Genomic DNA, 21,935 nt, shown 5'->3' on the forward strand with positions numbered 1-21,935 from the left:
GCTCTCAGCCCGCGTTCTGGGGAGGCGTTAGCCGCGGCTTCGCGTATTCTTTGCGACGAAGACGGCCAGTTAGGCGTCCCGGAGGGCATCCAGGACCTGAGGGGTCTGTGGCCGAGGGCGCACAGCAACGGCCCCCTGGCTTGCTGAGGAGAGTACCTGCATCACGCACGTTTTTCTAAACACGTTTTCCTCATGACATTTACAAATGATATGCTTAGGTGTGCAGGTCAACTCTGTGTCCACACCTAAAAATGCGCTGTGCGAAGAGGCCCCTACCGAGGCCCAAGCGACATGGCACAGAGCTCAGTGGCCCTGTTGAAGCAGAAAAGGCCAAGTCCCGGGAGGAGGACGTTCTTAACCTTTCCTCTGTCCATGCATGTAAACCCCTGCATGGGGAAAGCTGCCCTTGGCAATACGGAGCGGGAAACTGGCAAGCAAGGCTCAAGCACCCCAACTGTAAGTAGCTTTGCCTGTTTTAAAAGGGCTGCCACTCTAGCATCACAGGTATTATTTGCAGGCAAGGTGCACTTTGGGCCTCTGTAGTTTAAAGACAACAACTGAAAACCTGGGTGCTGCCATGGGGCACTGGAGTTTGCATCAAAGGTTATGGCAATATAGTTACATTTAATGCAATAATGACAAATTATGTAGTAATTTCCAGCGGCCTAGCCATGTTAGCCTGTTGCAGCAAAACCATCCCAGAGCCTTGTGGCACCTTAAAGACCAACACATTTATTCTCGCATAAGCTTATATGGACTTCAAATTGCCAGATTCTGAACTCTTGTCAATGGCCTTACAGTGGCCATTCTTGAATAAAGGAATTGCAAAGGCAGAGATCGAATGCAAAATTGTGGATTGTGACTCTGACCATTGAACAGGCGATATCCTTCCCACCTGCCCCCCACTCTCCCTTGAGTGAGTGTGTGTAGCTGTGTGTGGATTTTATTCCATATGCCTTGGGTGAGTATGTGGGTATGTATGGATATGTTTTGGCCATGGCTGAGTGGATTCACCACCGGCACCACTGTTTTGTTGTTGTTGTTCAGTCATTAAGTTGTGTCTGACTCTTCGTGACCCCATGGTCCATAGCACACCAGGCCTTCCTGTCCTCCGCTGTTTCCCGGAGTGTGCTCAAATTCATATGCATTGCATCGGTGATGCTATCTAACTATCTCATCCTCTGCCGTCCCCTTCTCCTTTTGCCTTCAGTCTTTCCCAGCATCAGGGTCTTTTCCAGAGAGTTTTCTCTTCGCATTAGGTGGCCAGAATATTTGAGCTTCAGCTTCAGTATCTGTCCTTCCAATGAGCACTCAGGGTTGATTTCCTTTAGGATTGACTGATTTGACCTCCTTGCAGTCCAGGGGACTCGTAAGAGTCTTCTCCAGCACCACAGTTTGAAGGCATTGATTCTTTGGCGCTTAGCCTTCCTTATAGTCCAGCTCTCACAGCCATACGTTGCTACTGGGAAAACCATAGCTTTGATTATACGAATCTTTGTTGGCAAGGTGATGTCTCTGCTTCTTACTATGCTGTCTAGGTTTGCCATAGCTTTCCTCCCAAGGAGCAAGCGCCTTTTAATTTCATGGCGAAAGTCACCGTCTGCGGTGATCTCAGAGCCCAAGAAAATAAAATCTGTCACTGCTTCCATTTCTTCCCCTTCTATATGCCAGGATGTGATGGGGCCAGATGCCATGATCTTAGTTTTTTTAATGTTGCGTTTCAAACCAGCTTTTGCAGAATAAAGCACGGCTCCAAAAGAGTGGTTTTGCGTGGATGACGATTGGTCTTATTATATTACATGCAAAAGGCACATGTTGTCAGATCTCCTGGCTCGGTTCCAAGCATCGTTTTACTGTACGGCTCTGAGATGATGATTTTGCGGCCTCAGCAAGCCAGGGGGCCGTTGCTGTGCGCCCTCGGCCACAGACCCCTCAGGTCCTGGATGCCCTCCGGGACGCCTAACTGGCCGTCTTCGTCGCAAAGAATACGCGAAGCCGCGGCTAACGCCTCCCCAGAACGCGGGCTGAGAGCGGCCATGTGGAGGCAGCAGCCCCCGAGCGGCAGGATTCGCCCGGGGTTCGCCCCGCCCCCTGCACGACGCCCGGGGCCGCCGACAGGCGCAGCGGCCGCTGTGACCAAGGACGCGCACGGGCGCGCGGCGCGCCCTTGCTTTCTCTTCGTGAGCGAACGCGAGCAGAAGCGCCGGGCGCCGTCTCCATGCGCTCCGCTGTGACGTCGGCGGCCTTCGGCGCATTGCATTCAGGGCGGGGGGCGGGGGGCCCGGCGGCGGGGGGAAGAGGAGAAAGCCGCGGAGGGCGCAGGATGTGGGGGGCGGGGCGAGGCAGTGAAAGGGCCCCTCCCACGCACTCGGGGGAGCGCGCCGCCGGCCCCGCCGCCGCCAGCAGCGGCGGTGCCATTATTCGCGCCTGGAGCGGAGCGGCCGGTGCTGCGCGGAAACGGGGGCGCGATGCGCTGAGGCCGTGGCGCTTCCCGGGGCAGGAGGCGGCGGGAGGCTGCGTGGCGCTGGCGGCCATGGTGGAGCTGCATGTCAGAACCCAGATCAGACTTGATTTGGACCTGTGATTGAATAATCTGTATTTCTGGCTTCTGCCAATAAAGCTCTGGATAAGATGATTTAACACATCGCATAATTTAACTGAAATGCCTCATGTTCCTGGGACAGCTTTCGATACTTCGATTTCTGCTTTAACGCACGCTGAATCCTAGGCCGGGCCTCTTTCGTGAGCGAGAAGGCTGAGTCACATGACTACAATGATTTAAAGTAGGCAGTTGACCTGTGAAGGGCACTATCCTATGCATGTTTAGAAAGGCTGGCTGAGGCATGCTGGGAGTTGTAGGATTTTCTGTCTAAGCATGCATAGGATTGCGCCGCAAGACTTTTTTTTGGACATCTTGAAAGTTGTGTCTTCCCAGCAGGCTTCTAGCTTGGCATCTTTTTGCAGAATTGTTTCATGGATGAAAAATGAACATGGGCATTATCCAAGTACTTGGATTCCTCACATGAAAATCAGTAGGTCTTAAAAAATACCAAACGGATTGGCTGAATTTTGTCCCACATTGAGTTCAACAGACCCATGTTTCTTCAGCAGCTATAAACTCAAACATTTCATTGTCGGGTTAAAATTAACTGAAACCTGAAATTGCTGCATGTCTGGCCATTTTCCAATTACCCTATTCTACTTCACCAATCCTAACAAAAAACCCACAGTATAAATGTTCTCCTTTGGAGTGTTGAACAAACATGTAGGCGCACAAACCTTCCACAAATGTCAGCTAACACTTTGAGGAATGACTGCTATCAGGCTGACCCTTGTATCATAACCTCAGTGCACGTGGGGATGTTTTCGGCACCTGTTCTACAACTTCTGTCATAAGCTAGGGTGTGTGTTTTTTCCTGAGGGTGCAACTTTGACTCAGAGGCAATGGGAAAGTTCATGTCGATTTGTAACAGTTACGCATTAGAAAGCCATGTGAATTGCAACAGCAATACGTTACTCTCTTGTACACCATAAACAGTAATTAATTTGGGGACTTGCACTGAAATTTCACAAAGTGAGAAGTTTCCATTCTGCACCTAGTAATTACAGTGCCGTGCGCTCATCAGTCTCTCAGGGAAAGTAAAGAAAGGTGTGTGTGGGAATATGGGACACTTCACCAGTGTATAATGAAGATGAACCTGTTGAAGTTCCCAGTTTGAAAGGAACGCATTCAAAAGTTTTTCTTGAAAATGTATCGAGTTAGTTGAAGTAACAAAAATTACTTCAGTTGCTATGACATTCATGTTAAACACAATGGGTACAAGCAACCCAAGAGTAAATGCTTTAAATTCCTATTGATTTCAGTGGGGGGAAATTAAGTGTGTGTTTAATTCTTCCATTGAAATCAAAGAGATGTAAAAACATTCAGGTTGGTTTGGCTAATTTTTTTTTAATTGCCCTTCCATTTATGAGTCTGCTACTTTCAGCACCCTCATGGATCACTGCCTTCTTGTGGCGAAGGGGCTTGCGTAACTCAGTGAAGCCATAAGCTATGCCGTGCAGGGCCACCCAAGACGGACAGGTCATGGCAGAGAGTTCTGACAAAATGTGGTCCACTGGAGAAGGAAATGGCAACCCACTCCAGTATCCTTGCCAAGAAAACCCCATGGAACGTATCACAAGGCTAAAAGAGATGATGCCAGAAGATGAGCCCCTCAGGTCGGAAGGTGTCCAATATACTACTGGGGAAGAGCAGAGGGTATTTCCAAGTAGCGCCAGAAAGAGTGAAGCGGCTGGGCCAAAGCCGAAAGGACACTCAGCTGTGGATGTGTCTGGTGGTGAAAAGAAAATCCGATGCTGTAAAGAACAATATTGTTTAGGAACCTGGAATGCCAGATCAATGAATCAAGGTAAGCTAGAGGTGGTCAAACACGAGATGGCAAGATTGAACATCGACATCTTGGGAATCAGCGAACTAAAATGGACAGGCATGGGCGAATTTAATTCAGGTGACCATCATATCTACTACTGTTGGCAAGAATCCCTTAGAAGAAATGGAGTAGCACTCATAGTCAACAAAAGGGTGGGAAAAGCAGTACTGGGGTACAATCTTAAAAACGATAGAATGATCTCAGTACGAATCCAAGGCAAACCATTCAACATCACAGTAATTCAAGTCTATGCCCCAACCACTAATGCCGAAGAAGCTGAGGTTGATCGGTTCTATGAAGACCTACAACACCTTCTAGAACTAACACCAAAAAAAGATGTCCTCTTCATCATAGGGGATTGGAATGCTAAAGTAGGAAGTCAAGAAATCACTGGGATAACAGGCAGGCATGGCCTTGGTGTACAAAATGAAGCAGGACAAAAGCTAATAGAGTTTTGCCAGGAGAACACGCTGATCATAGCAAACACTCTTTTCCAACAGCACAAGAGGCGACTCCACACATGGACATCACCAGGTGGTCAATATCGAAATCAGATTGATTATGTCCTTTGCAGTCAAAGATGGAGAAGCTCTATACAGTCAGTAAAAACAAGACCTGGAGCTGACTGTGGCTCAGATCATGAGCTTCTTGTTGCAAAGTTTCAGCTTCAATTGAAGAACGTAGGGAAAACCACTAAACCGTTCAGGTATGACCTAAATCATATCCCTTATGAATATACAGTGGAGCTGAGGAATAGATTTCAGGGATTAGACCTGATAGACAGAGTGCCTGAGGAACTATGGACGGAGGTCCGTAACATTGTTCAGGAGGCAGCAACTCAATCCATCCCAAAGAAAAAGAAATGCAAGAAAGCCAAGTGGCTGTCTGATGAGGCTTTACAAGTAGCTGAAGAAAGAAGGGAAGCGAAAAGCAAGGGAGAAAGGGGAAGATATATCCAACTGAATGCAGAGTTCCAGAGAATAGCAAGGAGAGACAAGAAGGCCTTCTTAAATGAACAATGCAAAGAAATCGAGGAAAACAACAGAATGGGAAAGACTAGAGACCTCTTCAAGAAAAATGGAGATCTCAAGGGAACGTTTTGTGCAAAGACGGGCATGATAAAGGACAAAGAAGGCAGGGACCTAACAGAAGCAGATGAGATTAAGAAGAGGTGGAAAGAATACACAGAAGAACTATACAAGAAAGATCTTAAGAGAGCTTTGGCTATTGGGCGGTATAGAAATGAAATAAATACATAAAAATAAATAAATAATGTCCCTGATAGCCATGATAGTGCGGCCACTGAACTTGAGCCGGACATCCTCAGGAGTGAAGTCAAGTGGGCCTTAGGAAGCATTACTAACAACAAAGCTAGCGGAGATGACAGTATTCCAGCTGAGCTATTTAAAATCCTAAAAGATGATGCTGTTAAAGTGCTGCGTTCAATATGCCAACAAATTTGGAACACTCAACAATGGCCGCAAGGCTGGAAAAGGTCAGTTTACATTCCAATTCCAAAGAAGGGCAACGCCAAAGAGTGTTCAAACTACCGCACAGTTGCGCTCATTTCACATGCCAGCAAGGTGATGCTCAAAATCCTACAAGCTAGGCTTCAGCAGTATGCAAACCGAGAACTACCGGAAGTACAAGCGGGGTTTCGAAGAGGCAGAGGAACTAGAGATCAAATCGCCAACGTTCGCTGGATCATGGAGAAAGCAAGAGAATTCCAGAAAAACGTCTATTTCTACTTCATTGACTACGCTAAAGCCTTTGATTGTGTGGATCACAACAAACTGTGGCAAATTCTGGAAGAGATGGGAGTACCAGACCACCTTACCTGTCTCCTGAGAAACCTGTACGAGGGTCAAGAAGCAACAGTAAGAACCAGACATGGAACAACCGAGTGGTTCAAAATTGGAAAAGGAGTACGACAAGGCTGCATATTGTCACCCTGCTTATTTTACTTATATGCAGAGTACATCATGAGAAACGCCGGGTTGGATGAATCACAGGTCGGAATTAAGATTGCCGGGAGAATTATCAACAACCTCCAATATGCAGACGATACCACCCTAATGGCAGAAAGTGAAGAGGATCTCAAGAGCCTCTTGTTGAGGGTGAAAGAGGAGAATGCAAAAGCTGGTTTGAAACTCAACATTAAAAAAACTAAGATCATGGCATCTGGCCCCATCACTTCTTGGCATATAGAAGGGGAAGAAATGGAAGCAGTGACAGATTTTACTTTCTTGGGCTCCAAGATCACCGCAGACGGTGACTGTAGCCATGAAATTAAAAGATGCTTGCTCCTTGGGAGGAAAGCTATGGCAAACCTAGACAGCATAGTAAGAAGCAGAGACATCACCTTGCTGACAAAGGTCCGTCTAATCAAAGCTATGGTTTTCCCAGTAGTAATTAATGTATGGCTGTGAGAGCTGGACTATAAGGAAGGCTGAGCGCCGAAGAATGGATGCTTTCGAACTGTGGTGCTGGAGAAGACTCTTACGAGTCCCCTGGACTGCAAGGAGGTCAAATCAGTCAATCCTAAAGGAAATCAACCCTGACTGCTCATTGGAAGGACAGATAATGAAGCTGAAGCTCAAATATTTTGGCCACCTAATGCGAAGAGAAAACTCTCTGGAAAAGACCCTGATGCTGGGAAAGACTAAAGGCAAAAGGAGAAGGGGACGACAGAGGATGAGATGGCTAGATATCATCACCGATGCAATGAATATGAACTTGAGCACACTCCGGGAGAGAGCGCAGGACAGGAAGGCCTGGTGTACTATGGTCCATGGGGTCACGAAGAGTCGGACACGACTGAACGACTGAACAACAACTTTTAGCAACCAGCTTCAGAAAAGGGTCCTCTATGGCCCATACAACATGAGATCTGACAGTGTACTTTTCAGAGCAATTTAACAACACAACAGAACACATTGATTGATTGATTGATTGATTGCCCATTTGGCTGGTCACCCAGCCACTCTGGGCGATGTACAGAATATATAATAGAACAGTTTCAAACAATAAAATTCTACAGTAAAAACATCATTTTCTAAAAATACCGTAACCCACCCCAAATGCCTGCCTGAACAACCACGTTTTTACTGCGTGGCGGAAGCTTATTAAAGAGGGAGCATGGCGGAGTTCCCTAGAGAGGGGGTTCCACAGAGTGGGGGCCACCACAGAAAGCCCTCTCCCTCATCCCCACCAGTCTAGCTGTCCTGGTTGATGGGACAGAGAGAAGGCCATCCAAGGCTGATCTTGTTAAGCAGCCTCTCTGGTGTTGCTGGAGGCGCTCCTAAAGATAGGCTGGGCCGGAACCATATAGGGTTTTAAAGGTCAAAACCAACACCTTGAATTTGGCCTGGAAAACAACTGGTAACCAGTGCAACTCCTTCAGCACTGGAGTGATGTGATCTCGCCAGCGGCTCCCTTTAATCAGGCGAGCCGCCGCGTTCTGTACCAGCTGCAGCTTCCGAACCGTCTTCAAGGGTAACCCCACATAGAGCACATAACAGTAGTCTAAACGACAGGAGACCAGGGCATGTACTACCGATGGGAGCAGATGGTCGGGAAGGAAGGGGCGAAGCTGCCGTATCAGATGGAGTTGATATAATGCTGTCTGGCTCACAGCTGACACCTGAGCCTCCATGGACAGCTGGGAGTCCAAAATGACCCCCAGGCTGCAGACCTGGTCTTTCAAGGGTAGCCGTACCCCATTCAACACCAGGTCAACATCCCCCAGCCTCCTCTTGTCTCCCACCAAAAGTACCTCGGTCTTGTCAGAGTTCAGCTTCAGCTTATTCCTCCCCATCCAGCCACTCACTGTCTCCAGACATTTGGACAGGGATTCTACAGCCAACCTTGGTGAAGATTTGAACGAGAGGTAGAGATGCATGTCATCCGCATATTGATGACACCGCACCCCAAACCTCCTGATGATAGCCCCAGCAGCTTCACATAGATGTTAAATAGCATCGGGGAGAGGATGGAACCCTGTGGCACCCCACAAGTGAGCGGCCACGGGTCCCAAACCTCCTCTCCCAGTGCTACCCTCTGGTACCTGGCAGAGAGGAAGGACTGGAACCACCGCAATACGGTGTCTCCAATGCCCAACCCCTCCAGGCAGTCCAGGAGGATACCGTGGTCAATGGTATCAAAAGCCGCTGAGAGGTCGAGGAGAACAAGGAAGGAGCATTCGCCCCCATCCAGAGCCCTCCTCATATCATCCACCAAGGTGACCAAGGCCGTTTCTGTCCCATGCCCAGGCCTGAAGCCCAACTGAAATGAGTCTAAATAATCGGCTTCTTCCAAGGGTGCCTTCAACTGCATCACCACCACCCGCTCAATCACCTTGCCCAAAAATGGCAGATTCGAGACTGGGCGAAAGTTGTTCAGAACTTGGGGATCCAAGGAGGGCTTCTTTAAGAGCGGTCTTATCACTGCCTCCTTGAGGGCTGATGGCATCACTCCTTCCTCAAGGGAGGCGTTCACCACTGCCCTGATCCCCTCACCCAGTCTCTCTCTGCAGCCCATAATGAGCCAAGATGGGCAAGTATCAAGTAAGCAGGTGGTTGGCCTTACAGATGAAAGCACCTTGTCCACTTCATCAGAAGGAAGAAGCTGGAACCGATCCCACAAAACCGCTTTGCCACAGACCGCCTCTTGCTCACTAACTGTATCCACAGCGCACGGAACAACACTCCTAATCCGATCAATTTTATCTGCAAAGTGCCCTGCCAAGGCCTCACAGGAGGCCTTAGAATGCTCCAGTGGTTCCGGAGCAACTGGACCGACCAGGCTCCGGACCACTTGGAACAGCCTCCTGGGACAGCACTCTGCAGACACGATAGAGGCAGCATAATATTCCTTTTTTGCTGCCTTCACCGCCACGTGGTAGGCTGAAGATACAGCTCTAGCCCGTGTCTGATCATCTTTGGAGCGAGACTTCTGCCACCAGCGCTCTAGCCATCTCACCTCCTATTTCAGAGCTCGTAACTGTGGATTGAACCATGGTGCAGTCTGAGCCCTGTTCAGGAGGAGAGGGCATTTTGGAGCCACCGGATCTAATGCCCCGGTGATTGCAGCATTCCACCAGGGTCTTGACCGAGTGGCCATTGGCATGCTCCAGAGAATCCCCAAGCGCGTTCGGGAATCCATTTGGATCCATAAGACGCCTGGGGCGGACCATTATAATGGGTCCTCCACCCCTGCGGAGGGGCTGTGGAACTGAGAAGTCCAACATCACCAGATAGTGATCTGACCATGACAAGGGGGTGGTGGATATACTCCCGACTTCCAGATCACTCCCCGCTTCTCCAGAAACAAACACAAGGTCTAGAGCATGACCAGCTACATGGGTGGGCCCAGTTGGAATAGGGTGCAGCTCCCAGGAAGCCATGGTCTCCATGAAGTCCCAAGGTGCCCCCATGAGGACAGCCTCTGAATGTATGTTGAAGCCCCCCAACACCAATAAGTTAGGGGACTGCACACACACATCAGAGACCACCTCAAGCACCTTGGCAAGGGAGTCAGTCATGCAGCGGGGTGGGCAGTACACGAGCAGAATCCCCAGACTGCCCTTCTGGCTCAACCTCCAGTACATTCACTCAGCAACCTTGGTCTCCCGGAGAGGGGGTCTGGTGAAGACCAAGGGCTCTAGGTAGATAACAGCCATTCCCCCTCCCCGATCCCCAGCCCTCGGCTGCTGTGCATACGAAAACCCAGCTGGGCACATGGCTGCCAGAGTTGGAGTAGCGGCCTCAGCCAGCCAGGTCTCCGTAATACATGCCAGGTCTGCACCCCCATCCAGGATCATGTCATGGATGAGGGAGGTTTTCTGGGTAACAGACCTGGCACTGCAGAATAGCAACCGAAGGCCAGAGGATGGAGTCACACCTCCCCCAGCCATCCTTTGGCTCCGGACAGGCCCGGAACAGGGGACAGATATTACATATCTCTCTCTTGTTCCCCTTACCTGGCGTGGTCTGCCCCCAGCGCTCTGCCAGCACCTGCCGCCCAGCCTCGGTATGTTCTGGCCCCCAACATTCCCCCCACTGCCTCTGTCAGGTGGACACATGCCCCCTCGCTCCCACCTGTCAGGCAGGCTACCCACCCCTAAAAATGCAACAGAATCCACCACCCCCTTTTTTTTAAACAATCCCCTTTAAAAATACTGCCAGGCAGGAGTCCACGGTGGTGACAGTGGTGGCGGCAGCAGCACAGCAGCAGCAGGTACAGCAGGGCTTGATCCAGCCAAAGTTAAGTGTCTTATATGAAGCTTCCATTGATTTTTAGTAATGTGGCTCAATCCTATGCATGTTGGCTCAGAAGTAAATCCTACTTAATTAAATGGGATTTCAATGCATAGATTTGGAACACATGCTTAAAGCACGTGCTTAATTTCTCCCTACTGAAATCAGTGGGATTTAAAAGAGCATAACTTTGGCTGGATCATGCCCATTATCTGGCACCCAAGACCTCAGCTCTTTGGACTGGCTTAAGCCCAACCACATAATAGTGACTTGTTTTGCCGCCTCCATAGAACCATTCTATGCCAGGGAAACAGGGCAGAGCTAATCACCCCTGCCCCCTTTCCCAGAAAAACCCTACAAGATCCTTCCTTTTATCTGTAGCCAGTACCAATAAGTGCCAGCCTCCAACACACCTATGAATAAAACGGGCCAGTGCCAACTCCAGGGTTCCCCCATCTCCTCACCACAATCATCTCTGCCCATTCACTGGGTCTCTCCCTCTGGCCCCAGCGTGGCAAGTGCTCAGAGGGAGAGTACAAAGCAAGTGACAAATTCTGCTCCATCTCTCCATTCTTGTCACTGCTTGTATGCTTGGAGAGGGCAGCTGCACAGGCAGTGACAGGGAGGAGGAGGAGGAGAAAAATCAGGAGGAGGGGAACCAGGAGGCTCCAGGGGTCCACACTGGGCCCTCTGGATTTGTATGGGCCTCAGCAGGGTCCCAACAATGCCAGCCTCCATGCCAGACCTGAAAAGGGCCACATAAAGGTATTCAAGGAAGTGTGTGTGGGGGGATGGGGGTGAGGAGATCCTGTCCTCCTCTGTCCCTGCCTGGAGGTGGGGGTGGCAGATGGCACCACTGTCCATGTTTTTTCTGGTTTGACCAGAAAAAAACTCTGGCCGGTACCAGTTGGGCTGAGAAGACTTGAGACTTAACCTTGAAAAGATGTTTTTCTGTTGATTCTTCCTCTGGAACCATGAGGTTGATGACCCACCATGAGGTTCATGATCCAACCGTGACCCACTCAGACTCTGCCTGGTTCTGTTCTTGAGCTGGCCAATTTGACCAGGTTCTGTCCTGACTCTGCCCTTTGCCGTTTCTAAGGATGGGAGACCCAGTGAGGCTTGAGCTCATAGAAGTTCTCCGAGTTGCACCTCGAAGCATGGTCTGCCTCATCCCTGTGCCCAAACGTGAGCTTTGGCTGTGATTGTTCAGACGGGGAAAGTGCACAATCAGGTGCCTCTTTTTTAAAAGCTTGCACCCAAATGCATACTTTCCCCCCATTGACTAAAGCATGAAAATGTTCTTTTCTTTCAAAATGTGCATTTGTAAAGTGCACACTTTCCTAAGGAACACTTTTTGTGAATGCGATTGCAAGCTTGGGAATATGCAAACTTTGCCCAAAAAATGCATTCGGGTTTAGGGGTGTGAAGAATGCAAGTTCTGATGTTTAACAAATTCTAGTGAAATCTTCATACAACCCTAGCCTCACCTGTCCTTGGCTCCATCTTCTAAAAAAATCAAATGTTGGTATCTAAGCAGCATCTTGTCAACAGAAGCACCTAATCCTTGAGCTCCTGGAGAACTGGTTCCACTTGTTTGCACACTGCTGATTGGCTGTTGGCTCTCATGTCACAACCCCCTCCCCCTCTGGACCAGTTTGACAGAGAGAGAGAGAGAGAGAGAGAGAGAGACTCCAGAGTTGTTGATTTCAGAAATAAGGTAATGAACAGCATTTCGATTGCTTAAACATACAAAATTTTCTTTAAAGTTGTTGTTGTTTTCTAAGTGGACACATATAGCCAGTAGTGTAGTGGCAAATTCAGAAGTGCAGGGTCCCTTTCTGACAGTCACAGCCAGGCCCATCACAGCCACACCCCTTCTAAGATTATACAACCTTGTAAGATATGCAGCCTTCAACTGGGATTCAAAAACAGTGCAGCTGAGAGTAAGGCAGTGGTATTTCTATTGGACATCTGAGGAAAAAAATGCAGGGGTGTTAAAACCTTTTTCACCCACTCACTCACTCAAACACAAACATTTTAGGCTTTCAAAATATGATAAACTATGGAAGCTTCACCCCCTCAACTCAGACCTCATGGACAGATCCCTTCTAATTTAAACAGCCCCCTTGCACACTCCCTTAGCACCCCAACATTACCCATTAGCCTTCCTTAAGCTCCTTCATTATAACTCCCCCCTCCCACTCCAACAGAAACATCTGCACACCCAGCTGGATTGAACTTCACTCACGCACACACGCACACAGAGTGGTGTAGTGGTAAATTTGGAAATGCAGGAGCTCATTGTGACAGTCACCAAGGACAGACCCAAAATTTCTGGCAGCAGTGTCAATCCATATCAACAAATCAGTTCTAGGGGTTTTCATCTCCACCAGGAGCACGTCTTTGGTAAAGCGAATAGGTCTTAATTGCCCTTTCCAGACCAAGTCATCCTAAATACTTTGCATTCCAACATGGAACAATATATTGTTGCTTGGAAAATTCATTCCCCCCACAGCTTCAGTGAGGATCGCAGCTAAGCTTAGAGGTAACAGGGAATTCTGAGGGGGTGGCAGGTGACATCAGAGTCCCTGCTAATGAAAAAGTGCTGGGGCTGCGTCCCTGTGAGCTCTGCCTCCACTACACCACTGCACATAGCCATTAAATGAAGCATGGGCTGTGTAAAGAATGAGCACTGAAGCATCATTTGATCTGCTGACCAGTTTGTAAGTCAAATACTTTTTGAACATGGGGGAGAAGACAGGCTCAAGCTGTAAGAAGGGGGCGGGGGGCAGCGGGAAGGTGACTTCTGATTTTTATGCATATTTCTATCCACTCCTAACTTTATTTTCACATCTCATATGAGCAGCTTCTCTCTTATTCCAGCGGGGTGGTGGTGGTTGATGTATATTCCTTAAGGGTGCAATCCTATGCACATTTTGATAGAAAAAAAGTCCTATAATTCCCAGCATTCAGCATGGTTGGCTGGGGAATTTTATTAGTTGTAGGACTTTTTCTATCTAAACATACATAGGATTGCACCCTGAGCCAACTTTCCTCAAGGTGATGCCCTCCAGATGTGTGGGACTACAACTTTCAGCATCCCCCAGCCAGCGAGATTGGGGAACGCTGCCCTAAACAGATTTTGCAATAACAATGAAATAGCCGGGAGCTAAAGTTCACTCCCCTTTTTGCACAAAGCACACCTGATCACTTCTGCTGTCATCTTGCCATGTGTTTAGTGGATGTGTACGTTGTGAAATTGTCCTTGTGCTGGTTTATTCCAGAGCGCTTTCATGACACCTGAAAGCACCTTGCCTTGACCAATATTGCTTTTACGCAAACATTTGCATTTTCTCATACCAAACATAGAGATTAAACTTGACGCCTGTGAGATTGGGCCAGGAGTTCTTGTCTGGACTTGATTGTACATTAAGAAGGTCAACACTGAAAGTGGAATGCAAGTAGGTAACAAGATCTAGATACAACGCAGTCCATTTTCCCTTTTCAACTTTCTCCACGCATACAGTGAACCCGTGGAGCCGAGCTGTGTGCCTCCTGGCCCCATTTCTGGCATCCTGGTGGCTTTGCCCTCAACTATTACGCATAGAGCCAAAGGCTTGAAAGGGGGCACCAATGCATATTCAGCTGGATAGGAGGTGCTCTGTGCAGAGGTGCTCTGTGCAGTCAGGAACTTTGCACGATTGGGGTCATGGATTATGCGGAGCACTTCCATGCATGCAGCTGTACACATGCTGGTTGGCTCTACGTGTGAAGGGCAGAGGCTGGGGCCTGCAGGGAGAGGGATATCAGGGTGGGGCCAGCAGACACAGTCCCGTTCCTCCATGTGCTTTGTTTGTTTGTTTGTTGCTTGTTTATTAAATTTCTTTACTATCCAACTGGTTGATGCCCTCAGGGCAGTTCACAATTAAAAAAAAAAAAGCCCCAAACAACAATAAAATAATATTCAACAACGAAAATATTAAAACATTAACAATATTTTTAAAATCAAACAGCCAACAGTATGTTCACTCTTCACGTTATGTGTAGAGAAGGTGGGGAAGGGACTTGTCTTCCCCTTCAGGGAAAATTGATTCAGCATCAATGGTAGGCATGGTTGGGTGGCTGCCAGGGGGCCCCCTGGACTTGCTCCTCCTCTTCACCATTGCAACCTGCTTGCTCACCTGTCTGTTGCTCTGGCCCAGACAATGTTGGTGAAAAGGAAGAGTGATAGATGCCACTGCTGACTTTCTCACTGGCTCTCTTGTCTGTCAAGCAAGCCAAGTGGTAGCAATGATGAGAAAGAGGTTGAGGCGCAATAGCAGCTGGTGACAATGGCAGTGAGAAGGTAGATTCACTGAGGGAGGGGGCCCATTGACAGTGTCTTGCCCAAACAATGCAGATACCACGTACTCACATTCTTCGCCCTCTTTTTTGGAGCATGGAGGCAAGTGGAAGAGGGGGCTGCATATCAACAGAGACTTAAAAAGGCCCAGTAGTGACAGATCTCCCCCGTCAAGACTATGAAGGGACACTGATTGCGAATCTGACCAACAGGGAATTAAGTTCACATGAAAAACAGGTTTTAGATAAAGGTTTATCTTTTGTACACACTTGACCTGGCACAAATTAGAACAGACTTGTACCATTACTTTAAGAATATCAAGAATTAAGAATAACTTGTACCATTACTTTAAGAGAGCCAGTGTGGTGTAGTGGCTAGAGTGCTGGACTGGGAGCTGGGAGATCCAGGTTCTAGTCCCCACTCAGCCATGGAAGCTCACTGGGTGACTCTGGGACATTTACAGACTCTCAGCCCAACCTACCTCACAGGGTTGTTGTCGTGAGGCTAAAATGGAGAGGAGGAGGAGGAGAATGTAAGCCGCCTTGGGTTCCTTGCAAGAGGAAAAGAAGGTAGGATATAAATGCAATAAATAAATAAATAAAGTCATTAAGACATTATTTTAGAGGCACTGTCTAAAAATACACAGATTCCAAAGTCAGTTTTAGACATCCTCCTACATTTTTGCCTCCCAGACCTACAGATCTGGCTATACAAACCTTTGAACCTTTGGTCAGTTTTACAGATGTTAATACTCAATTTGACACACACTTCAATTCCAGTAAGATTCCCTTTTTTTTGGATTTGACTATAAGAAAATCTGGTAACCATCTATTTACATCCTTCTATAGAAAACCAATAGAAAAACCCATTTATCTAAGATTTGATAGCTCACATCCCAGATCCCTTAGTTGGTTATAAATGTGAACTAATGTTTTGTATTGTCCACTTTTTGTACAGCCCCTAAAGAAGGCCCAGAAATATATGGTACAGGTCTAAAACGCATTGGGCTACTCCAAGGAATAAAACCTTATTTTTAACATCCTAGGACTTTGTCTCTCCTATTCACCATTTGATTTTGGATGTTTTCCAGTTTTGTTTGACTTTGGTTCCCCTGCACCATTCAGCCCTCCCTACTACTATGCATCAACACTTAAGCACATCAGAAAAGCCCTGCTGGATCAGACCAAAGACCTAACTAGTCCATCATTCCATTCACACAGTGGCCAACCAGCTACCCCTGGGAAACCCACAAAGTTGACTTGGGCACAATAGCGCTCGCACTCATGTTCCCCAGCAACTGGTATAAAGAGGCATACTGTCGCTGATATTGGAGGTAATATACAGCCATCATGACTAGTAGCCTTTGATAGCGTTATGCTCCATTAAGGTGCCATTGATAGCTTTATCAATCTATTTATGACAACAGTGAACACATTCAACTCTACATTATACACAGGAATTCTCATTCTCTAATGCCATCGATCAGGAATGGGGCATCCATAGCCCTCCAGATGTTGTTGGACTACAATTCCCATCACCCCGATGATGGGCCATGCTGGCTGGGGATGGTGGAAGCTGGAGTCCAACAACATCTGGAGGGCCACAGGTTCCCCATTTTACACACGCATATATATACACACTTCACACATTGTAAGTGTGAAAACATTGCCTTGAAGCATTTCACTCATGAAGCATTTCATTCCAAAAAAGAATATTATTTCATAGGAGTTGTTCTCCACAATGCCATTTTTTTCTGCTGGAAAAAATGAAAAAGCAAGTCCCACTGAGTTAAATGGGGCTTACTCCCAGGTAGGTGGGTATAGGATTGCAGCCGTAATCTTAGGGGTAGATATTTATCCAAGCACTTTGAAGAAGTCTTTGTGCCAATTACAACAGCTGCAGCCTATATTGTATTTGTAACCTGCCCTTCCTCCAAGGGTCTCAGGGTGAGACATGGAAGGTCGCCAGGTGAGACTGAGGATGCAGAGCCTGATAGCTAAGTGGGCGGAGCTTCATAGATCAGGGGGTAGATCCTGGGGCAGAGCCTAGTGAGGACAGGGGACCACACCTGGCAGTTTAGGGGTCAGAGCCTGGCTGTGCCTGCTGCTCGGGATGGAGCCTGAGTGAGGAACATGGGGCAAAGCTATTTGCAAAAGCTCTCCTCAAGCCAAAGAGAAAACAGCCTGTCCCTTTGATTCTGGCACCTCATCTGGAGATTTTAGTCCCTCTCCTGGAGATCTTGAGAAGGAGCCTCAAATCCTGAAAGTTCAGGTCACACCCTGCGACCTGGCAACCCTACCTGGGATTACTCCCATTTTATCTTCAGGTGGCAGATTTGGCTGAGAGATGAGGCCATTTCATGCATGATGTCCCTGAGAGTCAGTGTCCACTGACTTGACAGGAAGCCACAACAAATCCCAGGGGAGTGTACCTGTATTATATGAGGGTAGCTGTGGTTGTTGCATCCATCACATTTTTAGGTAAATATCTAACAACTGACATGTGCCCATAAAAATCGAATGTGTGAAGAGGTCCTTACCGGAGGTTACCACGCACATTTTAAGGCTGACTAGGGTTTGAACCTAGTTCTTCATGGTCATAATCCAGGACTTTCACCACTGCACCAGCCTTTGGCATGCTGGGAGTTATAGTCCAACACCTCTGGAGGACACCACATTGGGGAAGGCTGCATTACCCAGCTGACTATTATCCTGTGATCACTGAAGAATCAGGCCTAGTGTGAGGGGAGCACGAAGACCAGCGCTCCTGCCATTGTTTTAAAAATGATCATTTACACAAGCCCTAACTTTTTAAGAGCCAATGTGGTGTAGTGGTTTGACTGTTGACCAGGGCTGGGGAGACCTGGGTTCTAATCCCCACCTGGCCATGGAGCTCACTGGGTGACTTTGGGCCCGTCACTGACTCTCAGCCTAACCTACCTCACAGGGTTGTTGTGAGGAAAAAATGGAGAGGAGAAGGACCATGTAAGCCACCTTGGAAAAAAGTCCAAGGAAAAATGCTGGGATACTAGTGTAATAATAAATAAATTAATTAATTAATAAATAAATAAATAAATAAATTGATCTGAGTTCTATTCGCAATGATCACTATTTTCTACAATTTCTGATCTGACTGAGACTGAACAATACTATTCCATTTACTCCAACTGTTTCACTAGTCATTGCCAATTGAAGTTTCAGGTATTTCCTAACATGACTGGTGGAGTTATTGCTATAAGCATATTGTGTAACCTGGAACTCAGGCAATCTGGAGGAGAAGGAACTGAATATTCTCATATGGAGATGACTGACTGAGCAGTAGCAGGGAAGCAGTCGATGAGAAAATGAACCAATGAGAAAACCTATTTACAGCACAATTCTATATTTGTCTAATCAGAACTCAATGGTGCTTACTCCAAACTAAGTGTCTATAGCAAGGGTGGGCAACCTCAGGCCCAGGGGTCAAATCTGGCCCTCCTGAGGTCCCAGTCCGGCCCTCCAGCATTCCCCTGATGGCCATGCCCCCTTTCCCTGGCCCCATCCCCTTTCCCCAGATGATTGATAGCTTGGTGGCTTCCTGGCTTTTGTGCTGTTTTTCTAGGGATGTACGAATCCCTTACTTGGCTCCACGCAGGGGCATCCACGGTGGGGGAGAGGCGCTCCGTCCCTCCCCCCGGAATCCTCCCTGGCTGGCTCCGCTCCACGGCAGCTCCACAGAGCCACCAGCCAGGGCCATCCTCAGCCAGAGTTCCGGCTGCGGCCGGGCTGCTGAGATAGGCTACGTTAAGTATTTAACTATTTTACATTAAAGGCAGCCACACAAATGGCGTAGTGGCCACCATTTGCATGGCCGCCTTTACCGTGATAGGCTATGTAAATACTTAAGTAGCCTATCACAGAAAGAGCAGGGGCGCAAACGGCGTAGCAGCCGCCGTTTGCGTCCCTGCTCTTTGCCTTGATAGGCTATGTAAATATTTATGTAGCCTATCACGGCAGCCTGGCAGGACACAAATGGTGGCCGCTATGATGGCCGCCATTTGCGGCCGCAGCAGCCGGCCAAGAGACCAGCCGCCGCTGCCGGAGCCACATCCGCCCCAGGTAAGCTTCGTCCTGGGGGGATTCCGCGGGGTGGCGGGGGGTGGGAGGCCATTCCGCCACGGGTTTGGGGGGGCTGAATGCCAGTGCATTTGGCCTCACTGAAATCCGTGGCAGAATTCTCTGCCATCCCTATGTTTTTCCCCACTCTTAAAAGGTTGAAATGCATCTCCTAAGGTTTAGCTACTGGCAATAAGATCTTTAAGCTACAATATGCTGGGCTTTTTCTGGTATTTTTGCCACACCCCTTTTGCCTTTGGCCACACCCCTTTTTCTTCAACCCTGCCTTCCGCTAGAATGTGGTCCTGAGAGCTTCTGCAAAATTGAATTCATCCGTTGAGCTGAAAGAGGTTCCCCACCCCTGGTCCAAAGGATTACAGCCTGAATCTAGGACCTAGATTCTAGATGAATAAACTTACTTACTGGAGAAGAGTTTTTTACTGCCTAAGTTGCTGAAGCTTGCTTCTCCTTTCCTGCCAGGAAGAATGCTCAGCTCTAACTACCACTTGCCCTGGAGCTGCAGATGCAAGGGAAGGGCACTCTGGCCTCTGCCACCAGCCAGGGAATTAGGGGGCCCCATGGAGGTGCACCACCTCTATCCAAGCAAGAACACCAGCCAGGGAAGTTCAGTCTGGCCCCAACTGGATGCAAATGCTACTTGAGGTGGGGTGTGGGGAGCATCATCCCTCTGTTTTTGTTCACTTGAATGTTTTGTGTGCTTTTTCTTAGCTTGTAAGAGGCTTGTGTCTTAGTTTTGGGGGCCACTTTGGAAGACAATGTCTGTAACGTAGAATAAAAATATAATACAAAAAAAATTGTGCAAGAACTCTTTTTAAAATCACATGCATTCTATACCCACCACTACCGTTTAGAAATATTCCAGTAAAAGTTCTACAGTAGGGTGTGTTTTTTTTCATACAAACCCTAATGAGCTAGCACTGAAATGTTACCAAATCTTTGATAGATTCTTTATTAGAATTGAATCTGGGATCTTTTGCATAAAGCACAAAGTCTGTGCTCTTCTGCTGAGTCACAGCACCTCCCACCTTATTGCTAGAATGTGTTTTAGGAATCCAGGGCTCACAGATACACTGCCTCTGAAGTTGGGGGTTCAATTTAGTTCTCATGGTGAATCATCATTGATAGACCTGTCCTCCAAGAATCTCCTCATCTGGTTTAAAGCTAGACAGCATCCTCTTATTATGTCAGTCCTTCATCTTTGTTGAAATTCTACACCACTAAAAAGCTTGTGTTACACTGGAACTTGGAAATACACAAGTGCACATGTATGTAGAACAATGAGGCATGGCTTCGTATTGTGAACACTACAAATGACATAATGCAGGTGACCTGATATACAAAACTGCATACATATTTTGCAAATCAGGACATGCTGCATCATGTGATTTTTAGTGTTCACAGGTGATTTATAGTGTTTGCATGTTCAATACTGGAGCTGCTGAATTCCTAGGCTGATTGAAACATTCCTGAGACACATTCCTATGACTCCAGCAGAACTCAGATCAAATTTCTCCCAAAAGATGTGGAGCAGCACTAATCTAATCCTTGTAGCAGAGAACTTGGTAAGAAACTTGATAGAAGGCATCTATCAGAAACCACTCAAGGTAGGTTCCCAGCGGTGTCTTTACCTTGTAAAAGAATTAGGGGGCATTTACAGGAAAGGATGGGTAGATAGGATGTTGATCACCCCTCAGATTTTTCCAGTGCATGCTCTTCCAGGCTCTTTTTATCTGTTCCCTCCCCGCCAGCCAAGGTCCAAGAACAAGAAATAAACCTGAAATAATATGAATTGCTCGCTTTGTACACCTTCCTTCAAAGTCAATCTGCACCTTATGCATACAGAGTTATGAAAAAGGCTCCCTGCAAGTCATAAACTAGCACATCAGTGAGAACGTCTTCGCAAACCAATATCTCTGATATGTTAGTTTGTTATAGGCAAGGAGGAGTCATTTATCCAGGGGGAGCATTCAGAACTGTAATACATGCAGAGTCTGAAGGCAGAGACCATAATTCTGCCACCCCGTTCTCCATGATGTGCAAAATGGCTCCCAATTGATCTGTGGAGCTCTCGACTCTTGGCACCCCTCAGCTTCACCAATGGGATTGTATGAGGAATTCCCGTGTGTCCACAACAATCTCTTTGTCCTCCAGCTGAGAAAAGGCTTTCAAAAGGTCATCCTGCTCACAAGGCTGTAAACCCAAGCAGCAAAGGAAGCGGAAGTTTCCCTTCTCCGGAGTTTGGGTGGCAATTAGTGGAAAGGAAATGCCTTTTTTATTTTGTCTGAAAAAGTGCTGAAGTGCCACAAAAAAGATCCAGTGAGTGATCTGGGTGCAGCTTCATCAATAGAAAGTGTTTACCCTGTACATCTGTCCCTAAATAGTCTTCCTGACTTTCCCCAGCTCTCAAAGCATGAAGAGATATTTATTTGCCCAAAAGGGCACCCCTGTAGTGCCAAAAAAGCTACCCTAAAGCACAACTCATTTCCTTTGCAACAAATCCAAAGAGCTGTCTGTTATATTGCAGCTGCCAGGGAGGCAATCAAGGAAGACATCGGGGGAAATGAATTGTCAAGGCTGGCAAAGATTTGTATGATGAAATGTCAATAGATCCCTTGAATTAAGGCAGAGAAATGGATGCGGTTTGTAACTGACAACCTGATTCACAGTCAAGGACTTGGGCTGGCTGATGGGCACCTCAACCTGGCTGCCTTTACTTGGATGCAAACCCCCTGGATTTCAGCAGAATTTATTTCCATGTATTAGAAATGCAGCTCCAGTCCTAGCGCGT

General features: G+C 47.6%; 1 protein-coding gene across 1 annotated transcript in view; it reads left to right on the forward strand.

The window, feature by feature from the left end:
* The first annotated feature begins 194 nt into the window (after positions 1 to 194).
* Positions 195 to 21,935, forward strand: part of LRRC14B (leucine rich repeat containing 14B) — a 69,192-nt gene continuing 47,451 nt past the window's right edge. Inside the window, exon 1 of the mRNA XM_084835061.1 lies at positions 195 to 456. Within this exon, the coding sequence (XP_084691187.1) occupies positions 292 to 456 (165 nt within the window). The 5' untranslated portion in view covers positions 195 to 291. The remainder of the gene's footprint in view (positions 457 to 21,935) is intronic.

This window comes from Heloderma suspectum, chromosome 2, assembly GCF_057233095.1.
Source record: "Heloderma suspectum isolate Gila_16-S chromosome 2, 16-S_ref, whole genome shotgun sequence".
Taxonomy (NCBI): domain Eukaryota; kingdom Metazoa; phylum Chordata; class Lepidosauria; order Squamata; family Helodermatidae; genus Heloderma; species Heloderma suspectum.